This window comes from Saimiri boliviensis, chromosome 16 (assembly GCF_048565385.1).
Source record: "Saimiri boliviensis isolate mSaiBol1 chromosome 16, mSaiBol1.pri, whole genome shotgun sequence".
Classification (NCBI taxonomy): Eukaryota; Metazoa; Chordata; class Mammalia; order Primates; family Cebidae; genus Saimiri; species Saimiri boliviensis.
The window spans coordinates 78,649,803-78,662,754 of NC_133464.1; the positions used below are offsets into that span (position 1 = coordinate 78,649,803).

General features: G+C 36.8%; 1 protein-coding gene across 7 annotated transcripts in view; it reads left to right on the forward strand.

Moving 5' to 3' along the window:
- Positions 1-12,952, forward strand: part of KATNAL1 (katanin catalytic subunit A1 like 1) — a 99,382-nt gene that overhangs the window by 70,603 nt on the left and 15,827 nt on the right. For all 7 annotated transcript variants that reach the window (XM_074387894.1, XM_074387895.1, XM_074387893.1 and 4 more), the window contains one exon: positions 2,332-2,466. In XM_074387894.1, coding sequence (XP_074243995.1) covers positions 2,332-2,466 — 135 coding nt within the window. The remainder of the gene's footprint in view (positions 1-2,331; positions 2,467-12,952) is intronic.

Consider the following 12,952-nt stretch of genomic DNA (forward strand, 5'->3'; position numbering starts at 1 on the left):
ATTAATGGATTTATTATTTTTAAGTGAATTAATGTTTTTAAATTTCTATTTTAGTATTTTTCTTTTTTTCATACAATTTACGCATGTACCATCTATTTTAAGTTTTAAAGGTATTGATAGATGCATTCCACACACAAAAAAGCTCTTTGAAGTTCTCAATTTTGTATATATATATTTAGGTTCAGAGTCTTGCTCTGTTGCTGAGGCTGGAATACAGTGGTGTGAACACAGCTCACGGCAGCCTCTACCTCCTGGGCTCAAGCGATTCTCCTGCCTCAGCCTCCTAAGTAGCTGGGACCACAGTCACATGCCACCACATCTGGCCAAGTTTTATTTTTTGTAAAGACAGGGTCTCACCATGTTTACCCGACTGTAGTTGAACTCTTGAGCTCAGGTGATCCTCTGGACTCAGCCTCTCAAAGTGCTAGGATCATAGGCATGAGCCACTGCACCCAGCTTCAGTAATTTTTAAGACTCAGTAATTTTTATGAATGAATGTTTTCAATTATTTTGGATAAAAGGGCCTGAGATCAGAAAGTTTGAGAACCACTGATCTAGATGGGAAGCAGGCAGCTGATCAGATGAGTATAATACATTATGGTAAGTTCTAGGGTAGAAGTAAAGTCTGGGTGCAGTGGAAACAGTAAGAGAGGTACCACCAAGGTTAGGGGAGTCATGGAAAGAGATAGACTAGTTGAACTTTGAAGCATTGGTAGGAGTTATCCAGACAGAGAAAAAGGGCCCTGGGGAGCCATGGAAGGAAGAGGGTTATGGGCTCCGAATTGCTATTTAGAGATGAGTTACTCTGGTAGTTAGTTGTGTGGTAGACAAGAGGCCATTTAAGCAAAACATGAGAACCAATAAAATTGTTTAAAAATATCCAGGCTGAGGGAGTGAGTACAGTGGCTCATGCCTGTAATCTCAGCAGTTTGGGAGGCGAAGGTGGGAGGGTCACTTGAGGCCAGAAGTTCAAAACCAACAAGACTTTAATATAGCAAAAACTTTAGAAAGTAGCTGGGTGTGGTGGCGCCTGCCTGTAGTCCTACCTACTCAGGAGGCTGAGATGGGAAGAAAGCTTGAGCCCAGGAGTTTGAGGCCACAGTAAGCTGTGATTATGGCTCTCCAGCCTGGGTGACAGAGCAAGAACCTGTCCCATAACAACAACAAAATGCCATCAATATCCAAGTTGTATTGTTTAAAAACAGTCATGGTTATTCATCAACTGTGGATACTTACTGAATACTTATAATGTAGTATGAGATCCTTGCCTCAGTGAGTGTACTGTTTTAACTTTTGCTAAAGTATGAGAGAAGGAATGAGTATGTTTGATTTTTGAGGTGGGATATAGGAGAAAACATTAGGGGTTTAAAATTGGAAAAGGAAATCACTGAATATTTAGTCAGCTGAATTTCACTGAGGGATACTTGTGACTTGTTGATTATTAGTTGGACAGCTTGATTCTTTGTCATAATAGTTGAAGTAGTTTAGTAATAAGAAAATATTGTAAGTTTCAGTGAGCCAAGATCATGCCAGAACACTTCAGCCTGAATGACAGAACCAGACATTGTTAAAAAAAAAAATGATAATAATACTGTAATGAACTAAGTTGCTTTAAATCCACGAGTACTTTATTATGCCAGACTAGAAAGTCTTATCAATAAATGAAGTTTATGGGTTTTTTATCTTTTAGTTTTCACTAGGTATTTTCTAGAGTTTCTGTTGTGTGACCTGAAATTTTTTATTCTAAAATTTTAATTCTGAAAAGGAGACACCGTGTATATGCATGTAGTTGGTTTGGTTATTTTTACCTGTGATTAGTAGGGTCATCCTCAAATGTGTTGTTTATTTTCACAAGTCACTTAAAAGTTTAAAGGACAACATCATTGCAACACAATCTGTCTTTCAGAATTATAATTGTATACTTGAGAAAATAGACTAAAAACTAAAAATTTTAAGGAACTTTATGATTTAAAAGAAATAAGAGGAATACAACAGAACCTATTGTCCCATGCCTTTTCTTTTCAGAGGAAATATATGTTCATTTTCTTAGAGAAAAATGGATTTTTTAACTGGATTAAAATGCTGCACTAGGTTGCACAACTGAAAAAGAAAAGAAAAGAAAAATCCTGCACTAGGTTATGTGAATTCGTCTACTTTTTTTTTTTTGTAGTTATCTGTTGATGAGTCTGGTTTTGCCATCACACAGAGATCAGGCTGCACTGTGTTCATCATTGCTTCTGTCACTATGGCTAATGGTTAGAAATGTTAATTGAATGAAAGAATAAAGGGTTGTAAGAAAAACACTATCTTTTCCTCCCTTACTGTGTATAGGAGTTGGAGGAGCTTTAGAAAATGACGATCCTTCCAAAATGGTTATGGTATTGGCCGCTACTAACTTCCCTTGGGACATTGATGAAGCTTTGCGAAGAAGGTTAGAAAAAAGGATATATATACCTCTCCCAACAGGTATGATGACTTCTTTATTTTGAGCTTTCTGTTATGTTTCCCATGTATCTAAATCTTTATTTCATTGCCATTCTGCTTAAAGAAGTTTATAGCATCACAAAACTAATTTGTAGTAGATATAAACACAGGCCACAGTCCTCTACTGAAATTTCTTACATTGCAGAGAAATTCTTGAATTTAGAACAATATTTATGTTAATAAATTTGGTAACACTTTTAAGTTTTCATTTTTAAACTTGAAGTTTCTTTGGATCTTTTTCAAAATATGCTGTTTTGGAACACACACACACACACACACACACACACACACACACACGTGTATATATTCCTTTTTTTTTTTTTTTTTTTTGAGGCAGAGTTGCACTCTGTTGCCCAGGCTGAAGTGCAGTAGTGGCATGATCTCGGGTCACTGAGGCCTCCACCTACTAAGTTCAGGTGATTCCTGGTTCCTCAGCCTTCTGAACTGGAATTGCAGATGTGCACCACCACACCCAGCTATTTTTGTACTTTTTGTAGAGATGGGTTTTTTTCCTGTTGTCCAGGCTGGTCTTGAGCTCCTGACCTCAAGTGATTTCTCTTCTCGGCCTCACCAAGTGCTGGAATTACAGGTGTGAACCACCATGCTCAGCCTGGAAAATATAATTTCATCCTGTAATGAAATTTCCATGAGTGAATTTTTTCTTTTTATCTTGAGATAAAGTTTGCATAAAATGAAATGTGCCTAAGTACATAATTTGATGAGTACAAATCTGTACTCCTGTTTAATCAATACCCTAATCAAGATGTAGGGCATTTCTTTTTTTTTTTTTTTGAGATGGAGTTTCGCTCTTGTTACCCAGGCTGGAGTGCAATGGCGCGATCTCGGCTCACTGCAACCTCCGCCTACTGGGCTCAGGCAATTCTCCTGCCTCAGCATCCTGAGTAGCTGGGATTACAGGCACGTGCCACCACGCCCAGCTAGTTTTTTGTATTTTTAGTAGAGACAGGGTTTCACCATGTTGACCAGGATGGTCTCGATCTCTCGACCTCGTGATCCACCCGCCTCGGCCTCCCAAAGTGCTGGGATTACAGGCTTGAGCCACCGCGCCCGGCCGGGCATTTCTATCATCCTATAATATTTCTGTATGCCCCTACCAGCTAATCCTCCAATAGGAGTTCAGTGCACCTGATTTTTATCACCATAGATTAGTTCTGCCTCTTGTTAGATTTCATATAAATGGAATCATGACAGTGTGTACTCACTGTATCTGGCTACTTTCACTTGAAGTTCATCCATGGGATCACATGTATCAGCAGCTTATTCCTGGTAGGATTATGCCACAATTTGTTTATTCTTCTTTTGATTGGTATTTAAGTTATTTCTAGGTTTGGGGCATTATGAATAAAGCTGCACACTTTCTTGTGTATATCTTTTTCATGGATGAATGTTTTCAGTTCTTTTATATAAGAATAGAAAAGATGGGTCATAGGGCAGGCATATGTTTAGCTTTATAGGAAATACCCAAACTGTTTTTCAGAATGGTTGTACCGTTTTATATTCCATCATCAATAAATGAGAATTCAAATACTTCCATATCCTTGCCAACACATGGTGTTGTCAGTATTTTAAGTCAATCTATTAAGTATGAAATACTGTCTCATTTTTAATTGGTATTTCTCCGATTATTTATGTTAAGTACCTTTTTATGTGCTTTTTATGGTCGTTGGTATACTTTTCGTGTAGTGTCATTTCAAGTCTTTTACTCAGTTTTTAATTGGATTATTAGTTGCTTTATTAATGCTTTTTATGTTATTTACCAGATCTGTGCATAGTCAATATTTTCTTCCAGTTTGTAGTTTGCCTTTTGATTTTCTTTATCGTATTTCTTAATAAGCAGAAGTCCTGCTGACAATTTTTTTAAATGAATAGTACTTTTTGTGTCTTAAGAAACCTTGTCTATCCCAAGGCTGCAAAGCTTTTCTTCTGTTTTCTTTTAGAAACTGTATTTATATCTGTGATTCCTCTTGAATGAAGAGTGTGTGTGTGTGTGTGTGTGTGTGTGTGTGTGTGTGTGTGTCAGGTAGAAGTTGAGTTTCATTTTTTTCGTATGCATATGCAGTTGTAGTATCACTTTCTGAAAGGACTTTGCTTTTTTCATTGAATTCCTTTGGCACCTTCACAGAAAATTATTTTGTTGTGTATATGTGTGAGTTTATTTCTGAATACTGCTCTTTTCCATTGTTTTTTACATACACACATATGGTTATCTAAGTTACTTGTTTTTTTCTTGAGCAAGCTTTGGTAACTTGTGTCTTTCAAAGAATTTGTCTATTTTTCATAAGTTGTCAAATTTATTTGGATTTGACCTAATGTGAATGTGGAAGCTGATTAAATAGTTTATGGGTGATTGTAGATTTCACGTCTGATTCTGGAATTTGAAATCAGTAGGGAGAACACTTAGGAAGAGATGATAATGTGCCATGGTAGAAGTAAGGACAAACTCTACCTGTGGCGATGAGCTCACTCCATGAGAATACATTGGAATCTATGTTGAGCTCTTTTATTCCACTGAGACTCCTAATCTAGATGAATGGCTTTCCTACAGAAGCAGCTAGCTAAATGTATACCTGGCTCAAGATTCAAAAAAGCAGAAGGAAGAAATTTGGCAGAAACTACAAAGAGCTGAAAGCACACGTGCTGCCTCACACTAACAAGGAGAACCAAGAAATAAGTGACAGTATGCGCCAACTTTCTGAGATGATTAATTTTTGCCTTTCACAGCTCAGACATAATGACTCATGTGGTCCACACTAACCCAGAGCTATGCAATGAAGAGAATTCTGGGAAATGAAATTCCAGCTTCACTTAAGTTGGCATAGTACAAATCTATACACCTTATTTTCCTTTAATTGGCCATAGGATCTGTAGTGATGGCTCACTTTTCACTCCTAATATTACTAATTTATTTTATCTCTATTGTTCTTCATCATTTTTGGTTGAGATTGATCAATATCGTTAATCTTTTCAGAGAACCAAATTTTTGCTTTGTTAATTTTCTTTTTCAATGATTTCTTCTCTCTTTAAAAAAATTTTTGTTTTGTTTTGTACTTTGAGTACAATTTATTCTTTCTGAAGTTAGAAACTAAGATTATTGATTTTAGGAACCACCCTCACCCACCCTTTTGTTAAGAGACAGAGTCTTGCTCTGTTACCCAGGTTGGAGTGCAGTGGCATGATTGTAGCTAACTGCAGCCTCAAACTTTTGGGATTAACAGATCCTTCCACCTCAGCCCCTGAGCAGGAAGTACAAACACATGCCACTGCGTTTGGTTAATTTTTGTTATTTTTATTTTTTGGAGAGACAGAGTCTTGCTATGTTTCCCAGGCTGGACTCGAATTCCTGGCCTCAAGCAATCCTCCTAGTAGCACTGGGATTACAGATGTGAGCCACTGTGCCTGGCCTTTTTTTTTTCCTTTTTTAAATGTGCACAATATAAAACTATAAATTTCTTGTAAGTTCTGCTTTGCTTTTATCTCACAAATTTTCCTATATGCCATAAAGAAAATCAAAAGGCAAACTACAAACTGGAAGAAAATATTCACAATGCACAGATCTGATATAACATAAAAAGCATTAATAAAGCAACTAATAATCCAATTAAAAACTGGGCAAAAGACTTGAAATGACACTACACAAAAATACCAATGACCATAATATGACCATAATATATTTTCTACTATTAAGTTAGAACTATTTTCTAGTTTTCCTTTTTTCCCCCCTTTCTTTGGCCCTTGAGTTATTTAGCACTCAAATTGGTTTGGGAGCCAAATAATTGAGATATTTTCTAGATATCTTGAACTCCCGACCTCGGGTGATCTGCCTGCCTTGGCCTCCAAAGTGCTTGGATTACAGGCATGAGCCACCATGCCCGGCCTTCTAGGTATCTTATGGCTGATTTTTAATTTAATCCCATTGCAGTCAGGAACATACTCTGTAAGATGTCAGTTTTTGAACTTCTTGAAATTTGTGATTCAGAATGTAGTCTATCTTGGTGAAGCTCCAGATGCAATTGAATAGAATGTTTATTCTGAGCTTGTTATAATATTCTATAAATGTCAGCTAGATCAATTTGGTGTGATAGTGTTACTCAAAAATTAAGATCCTTGCTGATTTTTTAGTCTAGTTTTTCTATCAGTTACTAAGAATGGCTTATGGAAATCTTCAACTATGACTGGGAACTTGTTCATTTCTCCCTTTAATTCTTTCAGTTTCTGCTTTATGTTTTGCTTCATGTATTTTGATGTTATGTTGTTAGCTAAATAAATTATCATTGTTATATGTTCATGGTCCTCTTACCATTATGAAATGCCTCTCTTTATCTCCCAGAATACACCCTGACACTCCTCTCTGGAAATACTGCTTTGACTGCTATTAATTTAGCCTTACCATCTTTCTTTTGCTACTGTTGTTATGATATGTCTGCTGTTTATCTTTAATTTTTACTCTGTCATTATATTTACAATACAGGTTTTATGTTTTTGTTTTCGTTTTCTTTTGAGATGGAGTCTCGCTTTTGTTGCCCAAGCTGGGGTGCAGTGGTGCAATCTCAGCTCACTGCAACCTCTGCCTCCTGGTTCAAGCAATTCTCCTGCTTCAGCCTCCCAAGTAGCTGGGACTTCAGGTGTGTGCCACCACACCCTAATTTTTGTATTTTTAATAGAGACAAGGTTTCACCATGTTGGCCAGGATGGTCTTGATCTCTTGACCTTGTGATCCACCTGCCTCAGCCTCCCAAAATGCTGAGATTACAGGCATGAACCACCACATCTGCCCATTATAGTGCAGTTTTTATAGACAGCATATAATTGGATCTTGCTATTTGTCCAGTCTATATCTGCCTTTTGGCCATTACAGTGCAGTTTTTATAGACAGCATATAGTTGGATCTTGCTATTTGTCCAGTCTATACCTGCCTTTTGGTTTTTTTTTTTTTTTCTTTTTTTTTTCTGAGACGGAGTCTTGCTTTGTTGCCTAGGCAGGGTGCCGTGGCGCAATCTCAGCTCACTGCAACCTCCGCTTCCCAAATTCAAGTGATTTTCCTGCCTCAGCCTCCTGAGTAGCTGGGACTACATGTGTGTGCCACCACACCAGCTAATTTTTTTGTATTTTTAGTAGAGATGGGGTTTGGCCATGTTGTCCAGGCTGTCTTAAACTTCTGAACTCAGGAGATTTGCCCACTTTGGCCTCCAAAAGTGCTGAGATTATAGGCGTAAGCCACTGCACCTGGCTGTCTCTGCTTTTTAATAGGAGTATTTAAGTCTATTTAAATGTATTGTAATTAGTGATATGACTGTGTAAGTCTGCCGTCTTGCTATTTGTCCTGTTTGTTTGTTTCTCTGTACCGCCTTTACTAATTTCTTTTGGGTTAATTGGCTGTTTTTTACTATTCATTTTAATGCCATTATTGGATTTTTCGCTATATCTAACTATATCTGTTTTACTAGTTGCTCTAGCAATTACAGTATGCATAATTTTATATAGTTATTATTTGTGCTTTTATCTTTTAAATCATAAACATAAATTAAAAGTGATTTATATACCACCACCATTATAGTACTACAGGATTCTGTACCTATCTGTACCTTTATTAGAGAACTTTATATTTTCATTTGCTTTTGTGTTACTGTCTAGTTTCCTTTTGTTTCAACTTGAAGGACTCCATTCAGCAATTTTTTATGGCAGGTCTATTCATGATAAATTCCCTCAGCTTTTGTTCTTCTAGGAAGGTCTCCTTCATTTATTTCACCTTTATTTTTGAAGTGCATTTTTGCCAAAATAGTGTTCTTGGTTGGCAGGGTCTTTATTTTAGTATTTGGAATATATAATGTCACGGCTTTCTGGCTTGCAATGTTTCTGCTTAGAAATATGTTGATATTTTATGAGTGTTCCCTTAGAGATGACAAATACCTTTTCTTTTGTTGCTTTCATGATTCTCTCTTTGTCTTTGAATTTTGACAATTTGATTATGTGTGTCTATGCTCTTTTTTAGGTCATCCTATTTGGAATCCTTTTAAGCTTCATGAATTTGTTCATTTCTTTTCTTATACAGGCATACATTTTTTTATTATGCTTCTTTTTATTGCAGTTTGCAGATACTTTGTTTTTCACAAATTGAAGGTTTGTGGCAACCGTGAATTAAGCAGGTCTGTGAATGCCATTTCTTCAGCACATGCTCACTTTGTGTCCGTGTCACGTTTTGGTAATTCTCACAATATTTGAGACTTTTCATTATCATTTATCTGTTACAGTGATCTGTGATCAGTGATCTTTAATGTTAGTGTTGTAGTTGTTTTGGGGTACCACCAACTATGTCCACATAAGATGGCAAACTTAATTGATAAATGTGTGTTTTATGACTCTTCCTCTCCTCAGGGCTCCCCATATTCTCAGACACAATAATATTGGAATTAGGCCAGTTAAGAACTCTACAGTGTCACTAAGTGTTCATGTGAAAAGGAAAATGCAACTCAAGTGAAGGAAGAATTATATCTTCCTTTTCATGTGAAGGAAGACATTATATGAAATCAAAAGCTAGGAATGAATAAGCTTAGTGAGGAAAGCATGATGAAAGCTGAGGTGTACCAAAGCTAGACCACTTACACCAAACAGCCAAGTTGTGAATGAAAAGGAAAAGTTATTAAAGGGAATTAAAAGTGTTACTCCAGAAAACACATTAACGATATGAAAGTGAAACAGCCTTATTGCTGATATGGATAGAGTTTAGTGATCTGGATAGAAGACCAAACCAGCCACAGTAATTCCTTAAGCACAGCCTAATCCAGAGCAAGCTTCAACTCTCCAATTCTACGAAGGCTGAGAGAGGTGAGGAAGCTTCAAAAAAAAAAAAAAAATTGGAATCTAGGAGGTTGTTTCATGAGGTTTAAAGAAAGAAGTGCAAGATAAAGCAGCAGTACTGAAGCAGCACTCAGAAGCTGCAGCAAGTTATCCAGAAGAACTAAGATTCCTTTTGAAATGTTACTGCTTACTGACAATGCACCTGGAGTCATCCAAGACCTTTGATGGAGAAATTCATGTTGTTTTCATGTCTGCTTGCACAACATTCATTCTGCAGCCCATGAATCAAGGAGTCATGTTGACTTTCAAGTCTTACTTTTAAGGAATATATTCATAAACTTATAGTTGCCGTAGATGGCGATTTGTCTGATAAATCTGGGCAAAGTAAATTGAAAACCTTTGAAAGGTTTCACCATTCTAGATGCCATTAAGAACTTTGTGATTCGTGCAAGGATGTCAAAACATCAGCCTTAACAGGAGTTTGGAAGAAGTTAATTCTAACCCTTATGAGTGACTTCTTGAAGGGTTCAAGACTTCAGTGGAGGTGGACCGCAGATGTGGTGGTAAAGCAAGAGAACTAGCATTAGAGGTGGAACTTGTAGATGGGACTGGATTGCTGCAATTTCGTGATAAAACTCGAACAGACAAGAAAGAAGTTGCTTCTTAAAGATAAGCAAAGAAAATATTTCTTGAGGTAGAATCTCCTGTGAAGATGCTGTGAACATTGTCGAAATAACAACAAAGGATTTAGAATATTCTATAAACTTAGTTTATAAACTTAGTTGATAAGACAGCAGCAGATTTGAAGAGAACTCCAATTTCAAAAGAAGTGCTGTTATAGGTAAAATACTATCAGACAGCAGTGCATGCTACAGAGAACTCTTTCATGAAAGGAAGAGACAACTGATACAGCAGACTTCACTGTTTTCTTATTTAAGAAGTGGATACTGCCACCCCACCCTTCAGCAGCCACCACCCTGATTCATCAACATACGTCAACATTGAGGCAAGACCCTACACGAGTCAAAATATTATAACTTGCTAAAGGCAGAGATTATTGTTAGCATTTTCTTTTTTATCAATGAAGTATTTTTACATTAAGATGTCTATTTTTTTAATGTAATGCTATTGTACACTTAATAGACTATAGTGTAAATACAGCTTTTCTATGCATTGGGAAACCAGGAAATTTGTGTGACTCACGTTATTGTGGTGGTCTGCAACCAGATCTGCAATATCTTTGTATTTAGGAAGTTCTGGACTTTTATTTCTTCAAATAGGCTCTCTGTTTCTTTCTCACTCTGATTCCTTCTGGAGCTTCCATTTTATGTTTATTGGTCATTTTACGGTATCTAACTCCCTTAGACTTTCTTCACATGTTTTCATTCTTTTTCCTTTTTGTTTCTGACGTAATAATTTCAAATGACTTGTCTTGGGGTTCACTAAGTATTCTGCTTGATCAAAACTGCTGTTGATCCTCTTTACTGAATCTGTATATTTTAGCTCCAAAATTTCTGTTTGGTTCTTTATATAGCTTCTCTCTGTTAAATTCTTTCTTTGCTCGTGCATCGTTCTCCTGATTACGTTTGTTTTTCTGGGTTATCCTGTATATTGCTGAGGTTCTTTAAAATGATTATATTGAATTCTTTCTTGGATAATACTTAGATTTTTTTTTTTTGATTCCTAGAAATTAATTTTTTCCCTTATTGGTCCATGTTTCTCTTTTAACATGTGCCTTGTTTTTTCTGTTGTGATTTTTGCATTTAAAAGAACAGCAAGCCCTTTGGATCTTTTATGAACTCACTTTCTGCAGGGGAAGACCTTCGCCAATTACCCTGACTGATAATCCAAGGATCTCCCAAACCTTTTGTGGGGCTACCGCCTCTCTGGGCTTATGCGTGTAATTTCCCAATTAGAGAGATTTGCTGATTCCTTTTTCATGAGTTTGTGGTCTATCATGCTCCTTCTGTTATCTATATGTGGTATTGTAGGTTCTCTGGCATGCAACAAATTACCTAACTCTCTTTTGTTTTTTGTGGCCCCTGGGCCAACAAGGTTACCCAGTTCCATCAGTCCTTCAAGTCAGGTGAGATAGAAATCAGTCCCTTGGGCAGTCCTCTGAAAAACTGAAAAATTAGATACACATTCCACTTCTCTCTTTCCCCTTCAAGTAAGGAGCCACAAGCTGATTGCTTTCTCCCAATCATACGGAGCTGTGTCGGCTTTGTCTGTTGTATTGTAAGTTGCTAGTGCTGCAAAAAGTTGCTGAGTTCTGTCTTTGTGCCTGCTCCAAGTGTGGCAAGACAGAAACCAATCCCTTGGGTAGCCCTGTGAAAAGCTGGAATGCTGAATGTATATTCTGCTTTTCTCTTTCTCCTAAGGGAGAAGTTGTGAAGTAGGCATTTTCTCTTGATTGCATGAAGCTCTGCTAGCTTGAGGAAGGAGCTAACTCAATTAACATGAAATGGCTTTTCTTACTCATTTCAGTGCAGTTCTAGGCTTTGAGCTTGCCTGTGGTTCTGTGACTTCCTAACTAGTGTCTGAAGTTCTTATAAAGGCTTTTTGAACTGTATTTATTGTTAAGTTGTTTTTTCTGTGGCAGAACTGTAAGAAGTCTGAGACATCCTATTCTGCTACCTTGTTGATGTCACTTTTGGCCTCCATTATTTTTTTGACACACCGTCAGCTGCTATTCATATCATTGTTCCCTTGTGTGTGGTGAGTCTTTCTCTTTCTGGCCACTTTTAAAAAGTCAACTTTACTGAGGAATAAATTTTATTCATTTAAAATTCGATGAGTTTGGCAGTTATACAGCCTTGAAACCACAGCACAGTTAAGATGGAGACCGTGTCTTTTATCCTCAAAAGATTCCGGTGCCCCTTGTAACCCATCCTTCCCTCTTCCCTCTACACCTTCCACTCAGGAAACCACTGTTCTAGTTTTTGTCAGTATAAAGTACTTTGAAGTTCATATTAATAGAATCATATAGTAGGTATTATTTTGTGACTATCTTCCTTCACTCAGCATGGTGATTTTGAATTTCATCCTTGTTTGTTGTTTTTATCGGTGAACAGTATTTGTTCCATTACATGAACATACCACAGATTTTTTTATCCATTGTCTTCTTGATAAATATTTGGATTATTTCTAGTTTGGGGCTATCGTGAATAAAGCTGCTGTGAATAGTCATGTTCAAGTCTGTGTAGACATAGACTTTTTGACTTTACCTATATGTGAAATGACTGGGGCATGTGGTGTGGTATATATCTACTGTAGAAAGTAAGTTGGAACATTCTTGAGTGTTTGTCTTCTATGGTGTTTTTAAGATACTCTGTTTATCTTTCTGTTTCAGCAGGTTGGCTATGATTTGCCTCTGTGGGATTTTCCTTTTGTCTTGCATGTATGTTGGACCTCTTGATATTGTCTCAAAGGACGTTAAAACTCTGTTAAATGTTTTTTTCCCAAAATTTTTCTTTATACTTTTAAGGTTGGATAATTTCTAGTCATCTGTCTTCATGTTTACTGACACTTTCTTTTGTCATCCCCAATCTGCTTTTAAACCTGTCTAGTGAATTTTTAATTTTAGATACTGTATTTTCCAAGTCAAGCATTTCCATTTGGTTACTTTTTATAGTTTTCATTAACTGGCTGG